The following is a 26,805-nucleotide window of genomic DNA, read 5'->3' on the forward strand; positions in this document are numbered from 1 at the left end:
GAGGAGAAACGGCGCATTACGGTTGATGAATGACAAATGCACACTTCAGCATTTCCTCAGCGAATACCGGTTCACCGGTGCTATTATATTTTTCCTTGTCCATGCGTTTATTGCGATGACATACAAATTATCCCTGTGTCATTATTCTTTTTTTTCCTCTCTCTATCTTTACTTATTCATAGCTGTCCTTATTTCATAGTCTCAATGTAGCCTTGGCTCCATCTAAAGTTGGCGCTTGAGTAAAAGCCTCACTTTGTCATTTAACAGCAGCAGCTGTAAATCTGAGCTAGACGGCACCTGAATGATCCCACTGCCTGACGTCCCATCCTCACGTAGCCGGCCATCTGTTTGTGTCTCGTTTATACTCACTCCTGTCTCACACCACGCACCTGTCTGGACCTCAGGTGCCAGCTGAGACTAATAACTCAGAAAATCTCTACAAAGTCCTTGTTTAGCTGCAAAGTCAAACTATGGCTTCCAGTTTAAGATGTTGGTTTGTTCGTTTATTTAACAATCAGTGGTTGGTTTGGTAATCTAACAAAATATCTCAATTGTTTCTCAGTCATCGCGGGTGCATATCACCAGGGCTGTTCTGGAGCAGTTCCTGTCTTTCGCCAAATACCTGGATGGCCTTACACACGGTGCACCTCTACTCAAACAACTCTGTGACCATATCCTGTTCAATGCGGCTATTTGGATCCACATACCCGCAAAGGTGAGCAAGGTCATGTCTTTTCCAGAAGATACTCGGATACATCCCCATGAAACATGACAGCAATTAGGAGCATCTGAGTACACTGTGATGGCCACCGGTGTCACGGAGATATTAGTGACCTGGTCAGCTGAACACACGGTGATATTTACTGAAGTTACCATAAGGCAGAGCGTTAACTTTCAAGTGTTCACATCAGAACAACAAATTAAAGTCAACTTGCACTGCATCTGAAAAAAAAAAATTCTCAGTTGACGTAACAGATTTCTCTGATTTTTTTAACCCTTCTTCTCCACTTGTATTATTACAATTCAAGAATCTCATCCTTAAGGGCATAGTTTTGGTTTGAACATTGAGGAGCTGAAGTATGTTCACGTTTAGCGGGTGCATGCTTCCTTGTGAGGTTTATTTGTTTTCTGTTTGTTTGTTTATTTATTTATTTATGGCAAAATTGTATTTTGTGGTATTATCCACATGCAAAGTTGGTTGATAACATAACTGCAATAAAGTAATAGCCTAGTTATCAATTACTTGTTTGCATAGGATATATCTAAGATGTGTGTGTGTGTGTGTGTGGGGGGGGGGGGGGGGGGGGGGTGTACTCGCTTGTTTTGGTTATTGAGGGGGTTACCTCCCCCTATACCCACCCCCACCCCCCACAAACTATGCCCCTGCTAATTAAAAAAAATATATATTAAATACTTTCTAATTGAATACACTTTAATGAAAGAAAAAAAAAATCATATTGACTTTAATACCTATCTCTCTTGTTAATGAGTTGCATCTATAAAGCAGATTCACTTTTCCTTTCCTTTTTCATCATCTTTTTTTTGTTGTTGTTGACAGTAACAATTTCACAGTCTGTCACCTCATTCACCTTGTCACCTGCAAAAATGTCACAGCTTTGAAGAAAAGTGATATTTTTCTTTAAAAAAATATATTTACAAAATGATTGTCACAGATGGTTGGTAAATTTAGAGTGAAGTTCAAACTGAAAAAGGAAAATTTGACCCTGCTTTATGACCCATAAAGGAGAGGATGAGTCGTTTCTAAAAGAGGCAAGATTCTGTGCTGCTAATATGTATTGCTCACTTCAGTTTCTGCACCGCTGCTGACTGTCATGAATAAATAAAGGAGGTACGAAACACAAACAGGATCAAAACAAAGACCTTTGTTCACTGGATGCTTGCCATGGCTCCAAAAGGAGAGATATAGTGGGAGTTCTCTCTCTCTCTCTCTCTCTCTAAAGATCAACAGTGGGGAAGGAAGGATGGATTGAAGAGGGCAGAGGGAAAAGAAAATGAGCTAAAATTAAAAAGAAAGGAAAGGAGACAAATGGATAGATCAATGATGGAATAAAGAAAGAAACAAAGAAAGAAACAAAGAAGAAATATAAGAATTGGCGGGAAGGCAGGCGGGAAGAAATACAGAAAATGATAAAAGAAAGGAAGTAATGGAAGGAAATAAAAAAGTTAAATTAACCAGATAAAAGAAAGGGGAAAAGAAAGAAAAATGAAATAAGCGAGGAAGATAAGAAAAAAAAATCAAGCCATTATTTATATAGCGCTTTTTACAATACAGTTTGTTTCAAAGCAGCTTTACAGTGATAACAGGAAAATGATGCAACAAAGTTTCGGCTGTACAACTGCTCTGGAGAGAACAGTGATGTCATCTAGCTCAGTTCAATTCTCATACAATGCTGTCAATGCAGGCGGATCATAGTTGAATATTTTGTGTCCCCAACTAAGCAAGCCAAAAGCCAAAGGTGACAGAGGCGATGGTGGCAAGGAACCAAAACTTCATCAGGTGCCAGGATGGAGAAAAAACCTTGGTAGAAACCAGGCTCAGTCAGGGGGCCAGTTCTCCTCTGGTCAACGAACGAACAATGCATTATTATGATTCAGGCAGCATTACAAGTCAGAGGTCATATTAGATCGGAACATTCAGAATATGTGTCCAGTTCCATTTGGTTGAAGACCAGAGTCATCACGCCAGAGATGGGTTTGTTGAGTTATCGTGTCGATGAGGCCTTCAAAGGACAGAGTCTAGTTGACGCAATCTCTGCAGACCCTTCAGGGCTGTGTTGATCGTGTCTAGGTGCAGGTCTACCATCTGATCTGGATACGGCACGGATCCGGCTGACTACAGTAAACCTTTGGATGAACAGAGAGACTAATATTAGTGTAGATAGATTCCATTCATCTTATGATGTTAACGAGTACATTGGGTGTTATAGGAAGTGTTACCGGTTTCGACTGACTTCGTTAATGCAGCCCAACAATCATTTAACTGATTTGAATAATAGAAATTGATAATGTTATATGCGTATGCCATAGTAAAGAGATGTGTTTTTAGTCTTGAAAACACCGAACAATGCTAGGAAGACTGTTCCAGAGTTTAGGGGGAAAAGGATCTACCACCAGCAGTTGATTTTGATATTCTAGTTTTTATCAACTGGCCAGAGTTTTGAGACCGCAATAGATGTGAAGGAGTATAATGCGTTAAGATTTCGCTCAAGTACTGGGGAGCCAAACCACCTAGTGCTTTGTAAGTAATAAGCAAGATTTTAAAGTTTATACGATGTTTAACGGGGAGCCAGTGCAGTGTTGACAGAACCGGGCTAATATGGTCATACTTCCTGGTTCTAGTAAGAACTCGAGCTGCTGTGTTTTGGACCAGCTGGAGTTTGTTTATTAAGCGAGCAGGGCAACCACCCAGTTGAGCATTACAATAATCTATAGCCTTGAGGTCATGAACGCATTAACTTATTGTTCAGCATTTTGCATTGAGAGCATACACTCACCTAAAGGATTATTAGGAACACCATACTAATACTGTGTTTGACCCCCTTTCGCCTTCAGAACTGCCTTAATTCTACGTGGCATTGATTCAACAAGGTGCTGAAAGCATTCTTTAGAAATGTTGGCCCATATTGATAGGATAGCATCTTGCAGTTGATGGAGATTTGTGGGATGCACATCCAGGGCACGAAGCTCCCATTCCACCACATCCCAAAGATGCTCTATTGGGTTGAGATCTGGTGACTGTGGGGCCATTTTAGTACAGTGAACTCATTGTCAAGTTCAAGAAACCAATTTGAAATGATTCGAGCTTTGTGACATGGTGCATTATCCTGCTGGAAGTAGGTAGCCATCAGAGGATGGGTACATGGTGGTCATAAAGGGATGGACATGGTCAGAAACAATGCTCAGGTAGGCCGTGGCATTTAAACGATGCCCAATTGGCACTAAGGGGCCTAAAGTGTGCCAAGAAAACATCCCCCACACCATTACACCACCACCACCAGCCTGCACAGTGGTAACAAGGCATGATGGATTCATGTTCTCATTCTGTTTACACCAAATTCTGACTCTACCATCTGAATGTCTCAACAGAAATCGAGACTCATCAGACCAGGCAACATTTTTCCAGTCTTCAACTGTCCAATTTTAGTGAGCTTGTGCAAATTGTACCCTCTTTTTCCTATTTGTAGTGGAGATGAGATGTACCCGGTGGGGTCTTCTGCTGTTGTAGCCCATCTGCCTCAAGGTTGTGCGTTGGCTTCACAAATGCTTTGCTGCATACCTCGGTTGTAACGAGTTATTTCAGTCAAAGTTGCTCTTCTATCAGCTTGAATCAGTCGGCCCATGCTCCTCTGACCTCTAGCATCAACAAGGCATTTTCCCCACAGGACTGCCGCATACTGGATGTTTTCCCTTTTCCCACCATTCTTTGTAAACCCTAGAAATGGTTGTGCGTGAAAATCCCAGTAACTGAGCAAATAGTGAAATACTCCGACCGGCCCGTCTGGCACTAACAACCATGCCACGCTCAAAATTGCTTAAAGGGTAACTAAACCCTAAACCAACTTTTTTTAGTTAATGATCTGTAATACTGGGGCTTTATTAATGCTGTTCATTGATTCGAGTAAATGTTTTGACATTTAAGTATAAAGTGTTTTAATTCTATAAAATATGGTGTAAAACCGCCAAAGTGCTGCCCTCTTAAGGTTGAACGTTGGCTACTGCAGTTGAATTTTCCTATTGGACGTTGTGGTACATCGTGACGTAGGATTGTACTTCCAACGGCTCACTATCCGCGCCCCTAGCACGAGCTCACCACGCCCTCAGAAATGTTTCCCCCAATCACATGATGAGAACGGCTTCACTCCAGTATGAACTGTCATGTTACATGAAGTAGAAACATTATGAATGAAACTGACATGACACTTGCTTTAACATTGTATTGAAGAAAATGCGGTTAAATAATGCAGTTGTCAGTACACGTCAGGCTTTTCTTGCGATATTATTGCCGCCCGTCATGTGTACAGATAAGTTTCATACATGAGACGCGCTTTCAAACCCTGATACGCAAGTGGTTGCCGCGGACGCGGTGACGAATAACAATACTGTAACGTGCTGACGTATATAGTCTAACTTATTTGAGGAAATCTGTTTATAATAGGCTTTTAGGTCTGAACTTATTGGTCCTGTGCTGCTGCGCTGATTCAGTTACGTTAATTTGAATGAAAATACATCTGATCTATTTTTAGTGGCATTTAGTATAAGGATTTGACTGTTCATAGATTAGGTCGGTTCTCTTGCGCTGCTGCTTCACTAGCATCGTCGGCATCGGGAGTTAACGCAGTTTGAGCCAGCGGCTCGCATTGATAAGGCTCTGGGTCTGTGTCTGACTCTACAGACAATTCACCCTCCTTCAATTCAGGTGAAGGTAGGAGAATGACCGCTCTGTTGCAAAGCTGGCGTCACTCTAGTCATTCTCCATCTCTGCGATTCGCGAGTCTGACAGCTGTCAATCAATCCGTCACCGCGGGTCTCAGGTGCACGGTTCGTTCCCTCTGTCTCCGCTGGGCTCTGCTCACTTTTCCAGCCTTTTTCAAAATTTGCCAGTGGGTGGAGTTAAGCTCTGAGCAGGGGTTTAGTTACCCTTTAAATCAGCTTTCTTTCCCATTCTGACATTCAGTTTGGAGTTCAGGAGATTGTCTTGACCAAGACCACACCCCTAAATGCATTGAAGCAACTGTCATGTGATTGGTTGATTAGATAATTGCATTAATGAGAAATTGAACAGGTGTTCCTAATAATCCTTTTGGTGAGTATGTCATAATTTAGATATATTTTTAAGATGGATGAATGCGGTTTTATAGATGCTAGAAACATGGCGAAAGAAATAAAGAAAGAAAGGGACAGAGGGAGTAGAAAGTGAGCTAAAATAAAAAAATAGAAGGGGCAGAAAGGAGAAAAATGGATAGATCAATAAAAATTAAAAGGAAATAAAGAAATACATGGAAGCAGAGAGAATGAAGCAAAACAATAAAGGGAGGTAGAAAGGTAAATGGAAAGATGGATAAAGGAAGGAACAAGTTTTTAAAAATAAAGACAATGAAAGAAAGAAGAAGGATGGGAAAAAATGGGGAGGACAAGAAAAAAGAGAAGAATGAAGATGAAAAATGGATGGAAAGAAATAAGAAAGAAAAAGATTAAAACGGATAACAATAGGAAAGGAGGAAAGTAAACATGGCTGGATTAATGGAAAAAGAAAGCAAAGACTGAAGGACTGAGAAAATTGAAATTGAAACAAAACAGCAGGAGTCATGAAAAGGAAATGGAGGAAGTGAAAAAAAGAGACAGAAAAACCAAGATGCAGAGAGTCAGGAGAGGGAGAGTGAGGAGAGAGTTCAGGATAATGAACGGAGTTGCACAAGCTCAACCTCTCAGAAGCAGCAGCGGCAGCAACAACATGCTCTCCTCAGGCCAGAAGAGTTCATGGACTTGCATCATGTTTTTTTATCCTCCCTCCGCTACATCCCATCATCCCTGCCTGGCCTTGCTGCAGAGCCCAGTCTGCCTGCATGAGTGGCCTGTAATTGGATGAGTTATGTACTTTCATCAGCATTTTTTGTCCTCCAAGGTTCTCCTTCAGCACTGTCACTAGTGAGGCCTGACCTACTGCTCACAAACAAACCACTGTACCTTTTGACATTCGGCTTTACCTAAAAATATTCACCGTATGGTTTTGCTGCAGCCTTATCAGTGCCAGAGCCGTAGCTCCCGTGGAAATCAAACAAGAACAGAATTATAATGAGGGATCTTGGGATGCCGTTTAGAAACAACAGAAGGATGATGTAAAGTAATCATCAGAGTTTTGTATTCTTACTCAAGGCAGCTGCAACCTTTTGTAATCAATGTATCTGTGTTTGTGTTTTTGTATTGTTCAGGTGCAGCTCTCGCTGTACACTTACCTTTCGGCAGAGTTCATTGGCACAGCAACCATCTACAACACCATCCGTCGTGTGGGGACCGTGCTGCAGATCATGCACATACTCAAGTACTATTACTGGGCTGTGAATCCTGCCCACACCAGCGGGATCACACCCAAAGGCCTGGGTCTGTACACAAACACACACACACACACACACACACACACACACACACACACACACACACACACACACACACACACACACACACACACACACACACACACACACAGGTTTCTTCTGCAATCTAAGTGAGGACATTCCATAGGCTTAAGGATTTTTATACTGTACAAACTGTACATTCTATCCCCTTACACTACCCCTACCCCTAAATCTACCCATCACAGGAAACATTCATTTTTAAAATTTACGGTAAAAATAAATTAACCAGAAATTAACCGTAAAAAATACAGTAGCAACATTTTAGGTTTTCCACAAGCAGAGAAAGTTGATACTAATATATAGAAGGTGCACAGTGTCATTCACACAAACACTAAACACCACCATGGTAACACATGACATTAAAAAATGCAATAAACATTAATTTAACAACATTAGATGTAACATAAAACCCTAATGTACATAATGTACAAAAAAAATAAAAATAAGAAGAAAATACATCCAATTTGAAGTATCACACAACGAATTCTGGGAATGTCAATTTACGTTTTTTCACTGTAAATTATACAGTGACTTAATCTTTTTAGACATAAATCAAAATGACATAAATCAGGGTTTTAGACTACATTTTGCTAACAGAGTTGCAAACATGGCAATTTTTTTTAGGAAATCAATATAAAATAAAGCACCCTAGTGGAGACACCAGCATCAAATTCACACTGGTTTAATAAACAGCCTGCGGTTTCTGAGAGTGCATTTTAATATAGCTCAACACTGTCACCTGCAATCCATCTCAGTCAGACTTACACTTTGTCTAAAAGTGTCTGTATGGCTCCACTGCTGTCACCTCCTGATGAATAGCAGTACTTTTGAATATACCTAGCTTTGTAACTACCCATACGTTTCCCTGAAATTTGGTACAATTTCTCTTTCCTACCCATTCAAACATTTTTTAAACACGAGGTAGAAAAGAGCACAGTAGAGTAATAACCCACATTGTGAGACACTAGAACTAGCTGTGTGGACTGAATGTGTGGCAGCTCACAACTTGCCTTTCATGGTTGAAAATATGCTTTTCTTTTCACCCCCCCCCCCCCCCCCCCCCAATCTTTTAATAGATCATGACTGTTAACTGTACTATACATTTTTTTCTATTCTTCTGTCTAATAACACACTTTCAGGTACACACTTCTCTAATATAATTGTGCTCAATTATTCCTGTTATTCTGCTCCTGAAACGTCAGGTGATATTTTGGTTTCTGTATATGAATTTGCATTAAACAAAGAGTTAAGATCTGTAGATTAGTGGTTAGCACCAATTATTTTATATAGTCTGGATACACAGCTACTTTTGAACATACAGTGTTCATTTTTTCGCAGTTTTAATGCCATAAGTTTTGTTTTTTCAGAAAAATATGGGACTCACTTTATATTAGGTGGCCTTAACTACTATGTACTAACATTTTAATAAATCATTTGATACAGTGCACTTATTGTGTACATACATGTTTTTACATTGGTAATTACACTGTTGACACTTCCCACTCCTAACCCTACCCTTAAACTTACCCACACCACCACACCTGTCCCTAACTTTACCTGTATCCCACCTCAATATCAGCAAAGGTGTTTTGCAATACAATATGATCACAATAAACACATTGTAATATTTTTTTATGTAAGTATATAGTAGTTAAGGCCACCTAATATAAAGTGGGGCCAAAATAGGTTTTAAATTTAGTAAATATTTCATCATGTCATATTCATTTTTATTGTGACTAAACTGCATCTAATTTTAGTCGACAAATACATTTTTTGTCAACCTTAGTTAAACCAAATTTTGATGTTAATAATAATAATAATTTTGATGACGTTTTAGTGCATTGTTGCTAAAACAGTGTATTCACAATTGTTTTTCTGACATTCTAATGTAGAGTATATACAGCAGTTCATGTTGTGTGTAAATATTTCATTAATCTAATATACACTAATGAGGCAAAACATTATGACCAGGCGAAGCCTGGTGAAGTGAAAATCTCAACAAGGCCACATATTAAGGTCTGGGTAGATTAGATTGTAAACAAACAATCAGTTCTCATAATCAAGGTGTTAGATGCAGGAGAAATGTATTGTTGGATGCAATAAATTGTTTTGGCAAGGCTTGTGGGTTGCTCTTGGTCAGCAGTGGTGAAAATTTACCAACTGTGGTCAGAGGAGGGACAAACCACAAACCAGCGACAGGGTGTTGGATGCCTAAGGCTCATCGATGCACAAGAGGAACAAAGGCTAGTCCGAGCCAGCAGAAGGTCTGCTGTGGCACAAGTCACACAAAATGTTAATGATGGCTATGGGAAGAATGTGTCACAACACACTGTGCATCACACTCTGACCCCTGTCCACCGTCAAGTGTCGGAACTTGGAGCAGTGGAAGAAGTTTGCCTGGTTCGATGTGTCCCATTTTATTTTACATCACATGGATGGCCGTGTACATGTGAGCCATTTACTTTGGGAAGTGATGCACCAGGATGCACTGTGGGATGACATGCTGGAGGGAGTGTGATGCTCTGGGCAATGTTCTGCTGAGAAACCCTGGGCCCAGCCATTCATGTGGACGTAAATGTGACACATGCAACCTATACATTGTTACAGACCAGGTACACCCCTTCATGACAATGGTGTTCCCTAGTGGAAGTGACCTCTTCCAGTAGGATAATGCACTCTGCCACACTGCACACGTTGTTTAGGAATGGTCTGAGGAATATGATGAAGAGTTTAAGGTGTGCCTCCAAATTCCCCAAATTCCTCAATCCAATTGAGCATCTGTGGGATGTGCTGGACCAACAAGTTCGATCCACCTCACAACCTACAGGATTTGCTGCTAATGTCTTGGTGCCAGATAGGGGTCTTCAGAGTCCATGCCTCGGCGGGTCGGCACTGTTTTGGCCGCACATGTAGGACCAACAGCATATTAGACAGATGGTCATAATGTTTTGGCTCATAGGTATATATATATAGGATGCATTTAGATGAGTTGATTAACTTGCTAGCAAAGTCTGAAGCACCGTTTGTTAATTCATAGTCAACAATACTGACTATTTTGTTAATTAATTAATTATCACGGTAATATTTTTTTTTTAAAAAGTCACGGTAATACCAAATCTTCACAGACTGTCATGATTTGCTTCTCCACACTTTTTCTATATATTTTATTAGAAAGCATGATGTTTTTTCTCAAAGCTGTAAATGGTTAAGCCTGTGGTTTATCTTAGTAGTAGCGGACTGGATTACTGATTTTGCTGAAGCTTTTTTTTGCGTTGTTGACCTAAGAGCCTTGTTTCGATTACACACACAAACAGATTCAGATCTCTGCTGTTGGCTGGTGTGGGGGTGGAGCGCGAGTGGAGATGAATTGGTCGCGCCAATTGTGTTTTGTTTTGAAAGGCACAATCTCACTTTTTTTTATTCCTATTGGTCAGTGGCAGTGCTGTTTTTGAGACTGCCAGGCACTGGAAAGACCCTTGCAGCAATTAAAATAGTCTCATGCTGGACGTGGAAGCCAAGTAGTACATCTCTCTTTCAGACAGAGTGTTTCATGTGGAAGTTAATAATGTTATGTGAATAACATGAGTTTTTGTACCTGAATCATTCTTTTGTTTTACCCTGAAAAGAATGTTCTGGGTAAGTTAATGTAAATGAATCTCTGTCAACATCTTCATCTTCTTCCGTTCTTGAGTCTATGGCAGCCCATAGAACCGCATACTGGAAAGTGGCATACAGATAGAGGACCGTCTGAACTAACACCATAGCAAATTTGGAGTCAATAATTCAATCCCTCTAGTGCCACCAACTGTCCAAAGTTGCATTCACGTTTATGTTACGTACGGGAAACAACATTTTTCCTCTGATTCCTTGGCTCAAGATGTGATTGCACCCTACGACGTCATTTTCCGTTTGCAGCATTTAGTTAGCATAACTTTTTTTAACTCCTCATAGGCCATTCTCCTCACCAGATCATCTTCAAATCATGCCGACAAAAAGTTATGGAATCTTCAAACCATTCTCTAATAACGCGCAAACAAATTAGATGAAGAGCACGCTAAAATATCTATATATATATAAAATATCTATAAAATATAAATATCTGAGAGGCTATATCTCTGCATCGCTCTATCGTATTCTGACCAAACTTGGGCTGTGTCCGAAATCGCTCGCCTATACCCTTAAATATAGCACTATTTGAGAGGACAGCCATTTGTAGTGGTGTCAACCATAGTGGACATTGCACTCATTCAATCCCACAACGCACTAATGAGTGTACAACTGATATATGCTAAATGATGATAAATGATTTCCTGCGTCTCGCCAGGAGATGGCGCCCGCAGCTAAATCAATCATCCATATATTTTTCAAGCCGCACTGATACAGCGTAATATCATACAGTTGTAAATTCCTTTTAAATTGACTATTAAATTGCTTAATTACGGTTTATACATTCTAGTTTCCATGACAGAGTTCAAGATAAATCTTTTCATTACTACTGGAGCTGCCAGTTTGCCACGTTTCAAATGATTATTAAACAGCGAGCACAAAGTATGCTAAAGAGGCAGCCCTTCCAGCGCACTCAGTGTCCGAATTTACTCACTCGTTTTCATTCACTTCAAGTGGACTATATTCGTGGAGTAATGTATGGAATAGTGGGAATGAGGGTATAGGGGGGGGATTTCGAACACAGCATTGGTGTGTGTTATGACAACCATGACCTGAGGCGACCAGCATTGTTTCGGCACAGTGCCACCTAGTGGTCAGGAGAAATGAAACATTTACATTTTTGCTTGTAACTTCTGAACAGTTTGGCCAAAATCACAAACAGTATCAGTATTTGTGATATCAAATTTGTTTGTTCTGTGACTTAGATAATTAAAGCATTTTTCTTCAGGCTCACATAAAACAGCACAGAATCGTTTCAGATTGTGATAAAAACTAAAAGAATATCTAAAGAACGTAATGCGTTGTACACACATACACACACAAGTGTAGAAGATGAAGGACTGTTATTTGAAAAGCAGCAGGTGCTGAGATTACTACTTCATCATGAACCTCCAAACCTCTGCAACACACAAAGAAGCACTCAAACACGTTTCGCAGTCACACCAGGTGAAGAGGCCCTAGAGGAGCTCTCCTAAAGTATGTAGAAGAATTTGTCTCTGGCTTGCCAAGTAGGTAATTCTGTGTGGCGGTCTGCATTGATTTATTCTTCATTTGTCAAACGCTGCAGTCTTTTTTGTCTTTTTCCACAAAGGGATGGGTTATAGAGAAAGCAGTATAACATAATGAAGTGTTCAATTACTGCAACAAAGAGTTCTGTTTTACAATGGAGCAACATCAGCTAACCACAAACCTTTCTCTCACACACTCTCTCTATCTCTCTAAAAGCAAGCAAGACTTCACAAATTAAAGTCATGCATCACTCCTGGCCATTGTTTTCAATAGCGCAGACTGTCTTTTCTCACCAGTGTCTTGAGAGACATAGAAAGACTCCCTCAAGAAACATCAGACACACAAGCGAAAAGTCCTGTTGTGCATAACTTTAGCTCTTGCATTTAAAGTGGCAGTAACAAAACCTCAGTACTCAAGACAGTGATATAGATGTCTGTGGATGGGTGTCTGTGCCATTAAATTGATTCTGTTTTTGTTCATGTAGCTAGTTATAACAAGTTGACAGGTTTACCTAACTGAGCCAATTCACTACACGTAATGTTACGCAATAGATAGTGAGCCAGGGTCCTTACTGTCCTTACCAGTGCCCAAATTTGTGTACACGATATACTGGTTCACGACCTAGGAAGCTATAGGGCCCTATCATACGCCCGGCGCAGCAAGTATTTTTTGCTAGTTTCAGCCCGACACAGTTAATATTTTTCATGTCCAGCGCCACGTTGTTTAAATAGCAAATCCACTCGCGACCATCTGTTCGCCCATGTGCGTGCCTGTCTGAAAACAAGGTGTGTTCAGGCGCGTTCTTGGCACATTCCTATTTTGAGGCAACTGAAATCGACTGCGCCATTGACCAACTAAAACAGTATTTTTTTGTGTTATTTTAAGGGCGCGTTAGTTTATTAGCCTTATTACACACACAGGGATGTGCAGCAGCACATAAACATTTTTATATATTAAAGGTCCCGTTTTTCCTGTTTTTTTTAAGCTTTGATTGTGTTTACAGTGTGCAATATAACGTGTTCATGTTTAGCGTGTAAAAAAACACTGTATTTTTCACACAATTTACTTATCTGTATACCGCTGTTTTCACTGTCCTAAAAACGGCTTGAGGATTTCCTTATTCTATGAAGTCCCTCCTTCAGAAATACGTAACGAGTTCTGATTGTGCCAGCGGTTCCCATGTTGTGATTCGACAGCAGCTTAGCGCACGTTGCCCGGAAAGGTCACGCCTCTTACCATAACGGGGAGATGCATGTGCTCAAAGTACAGTGTCCCTGAAGGCCAAACAAAGGTGATTTGACTCCGGGATGAAAATAACAGCATCTCGACGACATGGCGACAAGCACACTACAAACGCAACCGAACGCAACACTTCCTCTTCTCCACGTGGGAGAGCAACAAGACCACGCCCCCTTTTTTACGTATTCTTGTGGCCGGAGGTTAGTCGACAAACTGTTCTACTGACGTCATTAAAGCAGGAAGCACAGGGATGTAGTCCAAACCGGCCGTTCGCTGTAGGCTTTGAAAGGGAACTTCTGTTAAATAAAATATCTCACTTGGCATTGAACTTTGAGCTTTATAATTTTACAGGTATTATTTATGCTCTAACAGCAACATTACACATTAACTAAAGTTTGAAAAATGGGATCACGAAGAACAGTAAAAGGATTCCTCTCTGGAGAAGCGTTCAGTCTTTCTGCTCACAAATTCCACTTTGTAAATAGTGAATCCGCCATGGTGCAAGTGCAACTGGCTTTTAAAGGGAATTGGAGATGAGACTCTGATTGGTTTATTGAACGTTGTGCCTAAAACACACCCATGACTCAATAAGAGACTAGGTACAACCCTTTTGGACCATGCGCCTGGCGGGCCGAACGTTTTTTTCCGTCGTTAAACTAGCAAAAGTGGATCCAGACGCGCCCTAAGTGCACCTGCACCATGCACTCTAGACCATGAGCTCAGATCGTTAAAATAGGGCGCTCATTAATATGCACTATAGCACCCCTTGTGGCAGTCCTAGGAAATGCAAAACTCATCTGTGTTGTATTATGAATGCATTTGGACACATTTGTGACAGCATTTAAGTTCATGTACTTGTGGAGAGTCGGTTTTTGTGTGTAAATGCTCGAGCACACACACAGTTAATGACCTTTGTTAATGTTTAGCCGGTCAAAACCCAAGTCCAGTTCTGCTGTGTGAAAGCTTTTGTGTTAAACTCCAGGGGCTGAATAAATTCTTATTTTGGCTTCATTTTCCCATTTTCCTGGCTTCAGAAGATAAGGCATAGTATGACTCCAGACCCAATTACAGTGTATTTGCTGTGGCCTGCATTAATACTTACACCCTCTGAAGGGATCGTTTTTACTTTTCACTTCTGTATATGTCCCACTGATCCATTTTGATAAGGAGCTTCCACATATACTGCTGTTTGGGATGATCTTAAGGATAGTGCACTGCGTATGGAGACTGGGAGAGTACATATGCATTGATTATCTGTTTGACACCATGCCAGATTCATTACTCTTTGCAAATAAGAGACAGTGTTTGCAGTGAGTGTTCATATTCACAATCAATTAAATGGTACAGGAAGAAGTGTTATTAAGTAAAAGCGATATCAGTCATTCTATTGATCTGTTTAGTTTGGTTTGAATCATGAATTTGATCTTCTAATGAGATCCAGTAGACAGGCAAAATAATGAAAAAAAAAATGTTCCCCCAATTTAGAGATAAACCAATCTACGCCCATTTCCCCCAAAGTCTCTTAGATTGCAGATTTAGGTGTTTACTAATGAAATTAACATTAGTTTTAATACTGTAATGGCTGTTCAGATTAATGTGGGCTGGGGAATAATTTATTTTGTTTAGATTTTTGGGGTTCTCTTTTAGAGAGACAGATGATCGAATATTTAGAAAAAAATGCACACTAATCAGTCATCGTATTGACCGGGTAGATAACGTCCCATGATCCCAGTTTAAAAAGTGCTTTCTCTACATTGAAGGAAGGACTAAGACAATGGGCAATCAATTGCAGACTCTTAAACTAAACTAGATGATCTGTTTCATAAAAGCAATGCTAATCTCATCAATAAAATGACTGATGAAAATGTTAAAGGTTTTTTCGTCATTGATTACAAATACAATGCAACAACGATTTCTTATGACAATAACTAAAACTCGGTTGAGCTGAAAGAGCTGAACACTGGTAAACTGAGCTAAATAACTATCTGTGTGTTGAGCTCACTCAAATGCATCTTATGCAAATGTGAAAACACTGTTACAGCATGCACACTACTTGCAAAATTGTAAATAGTCTCTAAAACTTAAAACAATAATAACAGTCTATAAAAGCATAGAGAATCCACAATACACTAACTAACTAAAAAGTAGCTAATAAATCAGTATACTTATTATGTGACAAATAATTGTAACATATAGATCCACTGGAGGCAAATGTTCAGAACCCATGTGCAGCATTTATTTATCCAAACATAAATTCTAACATAACTCAAAACTTGGCAAAACAACAAACAAAACTTGGCTTGACAATAAACTTGGCTTGATTAAACATAACAGACTTGAGAACACTCACCACCAACGGGTACAACGTTAATAACAGACCAAGACACATGGCAAACATGAGGGCTTAAATACACACACTAAATGACAAGACAAGTGACACCTGTGAACAGTGATTAAACAATGAACCAATGACAGGACAAGACACAAGATTACATGAGGGCATGGGAGTCACATGACAATGAAACATGACAAAACCAGGAAACTGAAAGGACAAGACAAACTAGAAACATGACAGTAAACTTGATGAACTAAACACATGAAACATGAACCAACACCAAAACACCATGTGACAGATCCCCCCCTCTATGGGCGGCCCCTGACGCCCAAACACCAACACATCAATAACCTAACAAAGAGTCTTAACAAAAAGTCTTGGGGGGCGGTCTTGGGGGAGGGATGGTGGGCCAGGCCCGTGCAGGGGCACCGGACCCAGACATGACCTGGACGGGCCTGGGAGCGTGGGCGGACCTGGACCCTGTGGCATGGGCGGACCCTGTGGCGTGGGCGGACCAGGACCCTGTGGCGTGGGCGGACCTGGACCCTGTGGCGTGGGCGGACCTGGACCCTGTGGCGTGGGCGGACCTGGACCCTGTGGCGTGGGCGGACCTGGACCCTGTGGCGTGGGCGGACCTGGACCCTGTGGCGTGAGCGGACCCTGTGGCGTGAGCGGACCTGGACCCTGTGGCGTGGGCGGACCTGGACCCTGTGGCGTGAGTGGACCCTGTGGCGTGAGCGGACCTGGACCCTGTGGCGTGGGCGGACCCTGTGGCGTGGGCGGACCCTGTGGCGTGGGCGGACCCTGTGGCGTGGGCGGACCTGGACCCTGTGGCGTGGGCGGACCCTGTGGCGTGGGCGGACCTGGACCCTGTGGCGTGGGCGGACCCTGTGGCGTGGGCGGACCAGGACCCTGTGGCGTGGGCGGACCCTGTGGCGTGGGCGGACCAGGACCCTCAGGCGTGAAAGGACCTGGACCCTCAGGCGTGGGTGGCCATGGCGGCAACGGCAGTTCATCAGGCCATGACGGTAACTGCAGTTCATCAGGCCATGGCGGTAATGGCGGTTCAGGGACCCACAGAGGCGTGGCCTTCATGGCCTCCATGTACCCCCTGCCCCCCCCAAAAATTCTCTTGGGCGGGACAGCGGGGCCGTGGGCTGGAGCCTGGACGGGGCCGTGGGCTGGAGCCTGGACGGGGCCGTGGGCTGGAGCCTGGACGGGGCCGTGGGCTGGAGCCTGGACGGGGCCGTGGGCTGGAGCCTGGACGGGGCCGTGGGCTGGAGCCTGGACGGGGCCGTGGGCTGGAGCCTGGACGGGGCCGTGGGCTGGAGCCGGGACGGGGCCGTGGGCTGGAGCCGGGACGGGGCCGTGGGCTGGAGCCGGGACGGGGCCGTGGGCTGGAGCCGGGACGGGGCCGTGGGCTGGAGCCGGGACGGGGACGTGGGCTGGAGCCGGGACGGGGACGTGGGCTGGAGCCGGGACGGGGACGTGGGCTGGAGCCGGGACGGGGACGTGGGCTGGAGCCGGGACGGGGACGTGGGCTGGAGCCGGGACGGGGACGTGGGCTGGAGCCGGGACGGGGACGTGGGCTGGAGCCGGGACGGGGACGTGGGCTGGAGCCTGGACGTGGGCTGGAGCCTGGACGTGGGCTGGAGCCTGGACGTGGGCTGGAGCCTGGACGTGGGCTGGAGCCTGGACGTGGGCTGGAGCCTGGACGTGGGCTGGAGCCTGGACGTGGGCTGGAGCATGGACGTGGGCTGGGCTCACTGGGGTGGAGAGTACTGTGGGAACGTGGAGCTCCTCATCCACCGTTCCCACAGTAAAAGATGAGCCACTCAACTGAAGTGCATAGTCAATATATCCAGCTAGAGTTCCTGGAGAATTGCTCTCTGGCATCAAATACCTTAAAAGGTCATTAAGTCCATTTAAGAAAATACCCTTGAGGGCAACATCATTAAAGTTCACCTGGTAGCACAGTCCACAAAACTCCTCCACATAGTTCTCTATGGCTTGGTTTCCCTGGCGTAGATGAAGCAAGGATACAACTGCTGGGTCCATTTTGTAGGTCTGTTATTCTGTAACATATAGATCCACTGGAGGCAAATGTTCAGAACCCATGTGCAGCATTTATTTATCCAAACATAAATTCTAACATAACTCAAAACTTGGCAAAACAACAAACAAAACTTGGCTTGACAATAAACTTGGCTTGATTAAACATAACAGACTTGAGAACACTCACCACCAACGGGTACAACGTTAATAACAGACCAAGACACATGGCAAACATGAGGGCTTAAATACACACACTAAATGACAAGACAAGTGACACCTGTGAACAGTGATTAAACAATGAACCAATGACAGGACAAGACACAAGATTACATGAGGGCATGGGAGTCACATGACAATGAAACATGACAAAACCAGGAAACTGAAAGGACAAGACAAACTAGAAACATGACAGTAAACTTGATGAACTAAACACATGAAACATGAACCAACACCAAAACACCATGTGACAATAATACTTTTATTCATATATTATTTTAGGAGCTTTTTTGGATGTTTTGAATGTGTGTTTTGCTAATCTTACCTGTCTAATACATTTTTAAATGAATACATGTTATACAGTATTACAATTTTTTATGTGTTTATTTGAAAGTTTGTTGTATTATAGGTATGTTTTTTTGTTGTTGTTGGTCATTTTGCATATAGTTGTCCGCTTAACAACTGGAAAAAATGAACAGAATTTTGACAAAATTTAAAGCACACTTTTGTCGAAAGACAGAGACTATGATTAAGACTATGGATAAAGATGGATAAAAAATAAAAAATACTTTTTCTGATTTTTTTATTGCAATTACGTGATAAACCCGCAATTCAGATTTTTTCCTCAGAATTGTGATATCAACTTGCAATTCTGACTCACAATTGCATGTTATAAAGTCAGAATTGTGATATATAAACCAAAAAAAAGTACCCCCCCCCCCAAGAATTGGACTTTAAAACGCGCTATAAACTCTAACTTTATTTCTCACAATTGCGAGTTTATATCATGCAATTCTGAGAAAACACAAGTCAGTTGTGAGATCATTTTTATTCTGTGGTGGAAACAAGCTTCCATAGAAAAAATAACTTGCAGGGAAGTTGTTTTATTTAATTTATCATTTAATGTGTTTATCCAATGAATGTTGGAATTATTTAATATTCCCTTTAATATTCAATGAATGTTTAGCAGGATTTTATCATGGTTAACTGGTCTGCCTCCATTTATTCAGAAATATGTGGTGAGATTAAAAACTGGAGATGCTGATCTGTTTTTGGAAATGGATCTGTAAATGGATAAACTGGTCCAGTTGCTTATTATGCTTTACAATTCTTGATGAATGAAATCTTTAAAGAAAAGTGTCACTTTTTAAAAAAAAAAGCTGGTCGCTGATGTCATATGAATAGAGAAATAGACATCTTAAATGAAGCAGAGTTGATCATTTCAGACAGTGTAGTAACAAATGACTGGTGGTGATCAGACCTCCTGAGATGAATCTGTGAATATGACAGCTAATCAATTTGTTCTTCTTTTTATGCTCAGACCATTCCCAGTAAAACAGCAAATGAAAATCTGTCACACACACACACACACGCACACACACACACACTAAAAGTACTAAAAAGAAGCTCTAGATGGATGAGGGTGAATGTCATGTTACCCAGTACGTTTCTGGATCAAAATTCCAATAAACCAATCAGATTTAAAGGACAAGTTAACAGTTTATGTCAAGTTTAGGCTTACAATCAGGGTTAGGTGCTTCAACATCAGAGTTATTCACCATAATTTCCCTCTGGTTTTAGGGATCAGTTACAAAATATGTTGATCCAGAAACATGCCTGTCTTAGAAAAATCAGGGTGACCAAGGATTAGAAATTAGTGCAGATATTACTGAAATGAACTGTGGCCTGTTGAGCTCTAGCTGTCTTGCCGTCTGGTGTTAGAGCTCTCTTATCTTCTGAGAGCTCTGACCTCTGTAATGCTCTTCTCGGCTGGCAGAAGCCACTGTCCGTGCCACGATTCTCCACTGACTGAGAGCGAGACACTCTTTGACACTCTCACTATGATTTTAATGCCAGTATCTGTGAAACATTGAACATGACATTTTTGAGATGTAGTGCGGTTTGTTGTAACAATTCCTCTGTGACTCCTGTGTTGGCAGACGGTCCTCGGCCTTTGCAGAAAGAGATCACCTCCCTCAGAGCCTTCATGCTGCTGTTCCTCAAACAGCTCATACTGAAGGTAAGCATCATTTCATGTATTCACATGTAGCATACACAAACAAATTACATGACATCCATCCCCTATCATACCATCCTTGAATGTGTATTATAGTTTAACTGTGGTTTTTGTTGCAAGACCATAGTGTTGTGTAACAGTTTAGGACCCAGGACCAGTAGTGAAAAATGAAGACCAAGAGTCAGGAGTGCAATTAGATAAAGAAAAATGTACTGAAGAAAAGTTTGCAGTTTCATCAGCAGGAGTTCATAGGCCGCGCTCCCTCTACCTTCTTTTTTTCGTACATACAATTTCTCAACAGTTATACTCTGTTCAAGGTCTAGCCACGTCATTACTGCAAGTTGAATGATTCTGATTGGCTAATAGAAAATAGACAGTCATGGTAAATTTCCACACATTGTCAGATTCAAGTGTCCATAGATCACTTGTTGAACACAGAATACTGCGCACATACACAGCTACACAGTTTCTCCAAGGTTGGAGTTGATCGAGCTCCAGTTCTAACCAGAAAGTTTCCCAAAACATACTGATAACATGTGCTTTCTGCCAGAATACTAGATTTAAAGGAACACGGCACTATTTTTGAAAATAGGCTCATTTTCCAACTCCCCATGAGTTGAGTTTTTGAATCCATTCAGTCGATCTCCAGGTCTGGTGGTAGCACTTTTAGCATAGCTTAACATAGATGATTGAATCTGATTAGACCGACGGAACATAAAAAGTTGTGATTTTCAAGGCCAATATGGCTAGGAACTATACTCCTTTCCTACTCCTTTCCTACTATACTACATTCCTGCGTAATAATCAGTGAACTTTGCTGCTGTACCATGGGTGCAGCAGGCACATTGATCCTTTCGTTCCTTGTTTTTCGTCGGTATTCCGTGAAACATGATGGTAGAGTACACCTTTGACTTACTATCACAGCCCTTTACAACGCACAGGACCATGGCTAATCGCACAGGTAAATCAACTACCTAATTATAAAGTGCTACTGCCAGAAGCGGAGATCGGCTGATAGTAATGGGAAGTTCGGATCATTTTACTGACTCTTATTTTTGAATCTTGTTCATCAAAATGAACTAATCTTTTTTCGAGTCATTTAATTCATTTTGTTCATTTCATCAGAATATAATTAAAATGTTACATGTTAATAGCCAAATTCCCCAACACATTAAAATGTTACATATAATGGCCAAATCCCCCAACACATGAACTTACGCGATGTTGATCACATTTAGAATAAGAAAAAAATTCAATGCAAGGACAAGGCCAAGGCCAAATAATGAGAAACAGAAACAATTAATTTATTGCTTATCTGGGTCTTCATTCAGACCATGCAGACGGTTTACCTCATCTCCTGATCTGAGTTGTTCGTTCATCCTGTGACATCCCCATAAACTGAGCTATACCATCTGTAGTACCGGATACAGAATTTATTAGTTCACGTCTCGAGTCTTCGGGTTTGAGTCATTCGTTTTTTTGTCATGTATCGGTAACTATGCTGATATTAGGTATCTTTGCTTTATCAAAGTGATTTGCCCCATCATACGGATACAGTTTGTTTAAAGCACTACTCTTTATTATTACCACGTTATGGAAAATAACCATCTTGACAGAAATTCAAAACAATATATAAATTGCAAGAAATAATAAAGCTACAATTTGAGACCAGAAACGCATCATGTAACTGTAAGGGTTCAAAAAAACTGACTACGTCTACTTCTTGTTTGTAAGGAAGCTTGGGAATTATTAACTAATTCTGTATCAAAATACTGCTCTCACGTCACGTGACAAAAGAAAGAGACTCAGAAGAGTCAGAACCGAAGACTCGAGAGGGGAACTAATCATTTATGGGGATGTCACGGGATGAACGAACGAACGACTCGAACCCAAAGACTCAAGGCGTGAACTAATCAATTCTGTTTCCTGTACAGAACATATGGGCTATTGCGCATGCGCCGTAAACACAAAATGAACGAATCACTCTCTGAGACAGTTCGTTGTTCCAGAGATTTGTTCAAAATGAACTAACTGTTCATGACCGACCCATCACTATCAGCTGAATGGATTCTAAAACAGTAAAACTCAACTGTTTAACTCTATAGGGGAGTTGGAAAATGAGCCTATTTTCAAAAATAGTGGCGTGTTCCTTTAATACAGTTTAGTAAAATCATGGAAAATGTTAACAAGATGATATCCTAATTTGTGCACTCATGCATGTCAACATGAAACATTTTTATAAAAATAAATCATAGTAAATTCCATTATGTTTTTATTGTTTTCATTATACTGTATATATAATTATGTAAACAATTAAAAATAACCAATTTACAGGACCTTAGATGTAAACGTTCCCTTATACACTTTTTCTGAAGTCAATTTTATTTTTCGTTTTTGTGCCTGTATTGATTTATCAAAGTATAGAGAACAACAGCTCTAGGGCTGTTGCTTTGGCAGGTTTTCGCTCTCATTCACCAGCCCCAGCTGTTTACAATTTTCTAACAGGACCGTAGGAAAAAGTGTACACTTGTTCAGACCAGTGCTAACATATCAAGAAATCTGTCAGGTGGCCAAGGCACAAGCAAACAACAATTAGCTCTCAAGCTGCCTGTGCTCTCGTGTGCATTCTGCATTCATCAGCACCACTCCAACCAGACAGTTCATGCTGCTTTCCTAATAATAAGAGACAGCTTGTAAAAGTCATGACTCAAATTCACTGTGAACATTAATTTCAGCAAACACAAGCACTGCATTTTAACTCATTGTTATTTTTTTTTCTTTCTATTTATATTTCATAGTTTGTCAGCATGATGATGGAAGTAGCGGCTTATAAGTGCACGAGCGTTTAACAACAGCATATTTCAAATATTCAAAAGTAGCACCGCTCAGCATTTTGTTGTCATTTTTTTATTCATCAGGACCGAGGTGTTAAAGAAGATGAGCTTCAAAGTATTCTCAACTACCTGCTGACCATGCATGAGGTGGGTCTTCACCATATTACAGTATTCATACATATATCTGACAAATTTCTGTTTTAGAAGATTTCCTATTCTTTCATGGTCTGGCTATCACCAGACCAAGCTCAATCTTTTAAGTGAGCTTGACGTTGTACCATCTCTAAAGTTACATACAACATTAATATACACATTTCTAACTTCAATAGTATTTGAAGAGAATGACTTAGTCATAAAACCAACTGTAAAGTGTTCATCTAAGTGTCAGGTATGATGTACATCTTTTACATTTTTGATGTTTAATAGAATAAACTTTCAAATCACATGAAAATATGGATATGTATTTCACTAGGCTACTGTATGGGCTCATACACAACATATGCTAGATTTAAATATGTCATAGCTGATGTAACACTGAATATTGCTTGAGAATTAATTTGTATTTACACCAAAAAATACAACTAGCCACAGTGGCTGGTGAGTAAAAAAGTTAATGTCAAGCCTATATTATTGGCATTTTGTCAGGAGAACATAAAGTATACATACACTGAAATTATCAGCAAACAACAATATGTCTTTGCCATAAAAAAACCCCAACCCTTAACCACCCCCACACATCGGAGGGAAAGAGGGGAAAAAAGGTAAAATAAAATATATTAAATAAATAACGATAGAAAAAGACACAATTGGCAAAGTTGCACTCCATTTAAGGAGAATATTTATTCTGGCTAATAGAGTATGAAAAGCAACCAACTGAACGATAGAGCTAGAGGAACCGGTATTTGGTAGTCGTCAACGTATTGGGGCTGAGTTCAACATTAAATGCTTTTCCCAGTGCATCAAATATATTGGACCAAAAGGTTAACAATCGAGGGCACGACCAGAACATGTGTACATGATCTGCCGGAGCTTGTCCACATTGATTACAAGCATCATTCTTGTCAGGAGAAAAAGGTGATAATTGGGCATTTTGTCAAATGAGCTCTGTAAAGCACCTTGCATTTTATCAGACCATGCTTGGCGCAAATTGATGAAGAGTGTAATCAAATTTAAGATTATGAGCATTGGTCGTCTGAAATGGAAATAGAAAGGTCTTGTTCCTAAGTCTCCTTCAAATGCACAGATCAGCGATCAAAGTACTAATTATTTTATAAATGACTGAGATAAGATGTTTATCCTAGGGTTTAAGATTTAAAAAAAGTTGTCCAATTGGATTCTGGGGGACGATTTGGGAAATGCGGGGAACAATTTCTGCACAAAATGTCTGATCTGAAAAAATCGACATAGGTGACTATTGGGTAACTTCAAATTGTTGGACAGAGATAAAAAGGATGAAAACACCCCTTCTTCATACAAAGTCCTTAACTGAGAGTAAACCATTACATGCCCACATCCGATATGCAGAGTTTGAACTAGATGTTGAGAAAGCATAGTTATTAAGAATGGGCATATGTATAGAAGCTCTATGTTGTCTAAAAGACTTTCTAAACTAATCCAAATTTTAAGTGAATTCGAAACAACTGGATTTGATGTGATTTTGCTGATTATCAAAGGAATCTGAGAAGTAATAACAGAACGTAAATCATATTTAGTTTAGTAATTTAGTATCGTATTTAGTCGGCATGGACCCAGGGCGGGTAATCTTTGGGTAAGCGTGGGTTATTCCAATATAAAATCTTACTAATGTACTTACACGCCCATAAATAATGCTGAAAATTTGGAAGAGAAAGGCCACCTTTTGACTATGGTTGTTGAAGAATAGATTTCTTAACCTGCAGTGGTTTGTTTCCCCAAAGAAATTGCCGTTTCATGCTGTCCAAGTTTTTAAAGAAAGATCTAGTGATGAAAATCAGAATGTGCTGAAAAAGATAAAATAATCTATGCAGACATTATATAGGGATGTTGTATCTGGTCTTATCTGGTCAACCTGCACGTGAATTACTTCCTGCAGGTCAGAGGTGATCCCAAATGTAAAGAAGCTGCAGGCTCTCTGGGAGCTCAATAAGATCCTGGCCCACCACTCCTGGCTGACTCGCCAAATTGTGGTAGATTTTCCCCTACTATCCTGACTCAGGTTTACCTTGGGTGTCTCCATTCGACACCCGTGTGTCTACAATTGACACTTAACAATATGTATACTCTAGCAATACGTCTACAGTCGACAACCGGCTTTGACGTCTCACCCCTTTTTGAACACTCTCACTCAGGAATAAGATCTCAAGTGCATCACTAAAAACTATCACTTGAGAATAGAAGTAAGATCTCTAGTGTCTAGCCTGCTGTGCAGCAGTAATCAAACAGAGTCCAGACATTGCCTTCGAATATGCTTTAATCATGGCTGGAGGACCTCAGACCAATTTCAGAGAGAATCCCACCAGCAAAAATAATACAACAGTTTTTATAGAAGAGACGTCTGGCAAAGGTGACATGATTCATTACATCATTCTCTTACAATATGATTGGTTCTTCATATGTATAATTCAGCAAACCCTTCTGTTACTAGGTAAAAAAATAAAGCTGGATTTCTTGAATACTTTGTTACTCAAAGTCATGAGTTTATATATTTAGATATCTGTCTAGCTTAATTTACCCTTTTGGTTTATTCAGTTATGATTCAGACACACACTGTAGAACCCTGCATTTCTGCCCGAATTTTCACGTCATACCTCAAACGCGGGCCGGGCTTTGGGCCTTTTTCCTTCATTTTGTATTTTAGACATTCATTAATTAAAAGAAACAATGAGATGTGCTGCGCTGGTGGAAACAACATGAGACCATGATACTGCGACTGTCAAGATGGCTCGCACAGTGTTTAGAGTACGGCGCGGGACTGGCACTATGCAACACATAACCGCAAATGAGTAAAGCAAGCCAACACCCAAACTGACGCAAGTGAAACTGAAAATAGGCTACGCCTTAGATGCTCAAAAACACAATCATCTTCATTAAAACGAATGAGACTAAATGCTCTTACCAGTGCTTAGGTCGCTCTTTCTCATATTGCCGTCTTTGATCTTGAAATGAGCTGATGAATATAAGGCAGCTCATATCTGTTTCTTTCGTTGACGTGAACTCCGTTAAATGTGCATATAGCACGGGTCGGGAATTGAAGATCAGATTTATATTCATTTTGTAGAGAGGTGTAAGGTAAGACAAACAGCATGTTTTTTTATTTATTATTTGTTTCGATTGTGTAGCCCGTTTCAGTTGCAGCCTGCCTCAGCTTGTCAAAAATGTCTTTTTTAGGCTAAACGTTTAAACTAACATTGTGATGCTTGAAATGATTTATATCTATGGATTTTATTATAAGCAAGACAAGTCCAGTGTTGATTTGAGAGGCTAAATTGATCAAACATGCGGTTAAAGGGATAGTTCACCCAAAAATGAAACTTCTGTCATCATTTACTCACCCTCAAGTTGTTCCAAACCTGTATGAGTTTCTTTGTTTTGCTGAACACAAAACAAGATATTCGGAAGAATGTTTGTAACCAAGCAGATAGAGCAACCATTTACTACCATATTAGGGAAAAAAATACTATGGTAGTCAATGGTTGCTCTATCTGCTTGGTTACAAACATTCTTCCGAATATCTTATTTTGTGTTCAGCAGAACAAAGAAACTCATACAGGTTTGGAACAACTTGAGGGTGAGTAAATGATG

At 40.8% G+C, this 26,805-nt stretch overlaps 1 protein-coding gene across 1 annotated transcript in view; it reads left to right on the plus strand.

The window, feature by feature from the left end:
• nbeab (neurobeachin b) overlaps positions 1-26,805 on the plus strand; it is a gene marked incomplete at its 5' end in the record, with an annotated part of 373,184 nt that overhangs the window by 127,403 nt on the left and 218,976 nt on the right. The window contains 4 exons of the mRNA XM_079823731.1: positions 563-715; positions 6,951-7,119; positions 20,115-20,194; positions 23,110-23,172. Coding sequence (XP_079679857.1) covers positions 563-715; positions 6,951-7,119; positions 20,115-20,194; positions 23,110-23,172 — 465 coding nt within the window. The remainder of the gene's footprint in view (positions 1-562; positions 716-6,950; positions 7,120-20,114; positions 20,195-23,109; positions 23,173-26,805) is intronic.

Source organism: Gobio gobio (genome assembly GCF_949357685.1).
Source record: "Gobio gobio genome assembly, chromosome: 8".
Taxonomy (NCBI): domain Eukaryota; kingdom Metazoa; phylum Chordata; class Actinopteri; order Cypriniformes; family Gobionidae; genus Gobio; species Gobio gobio.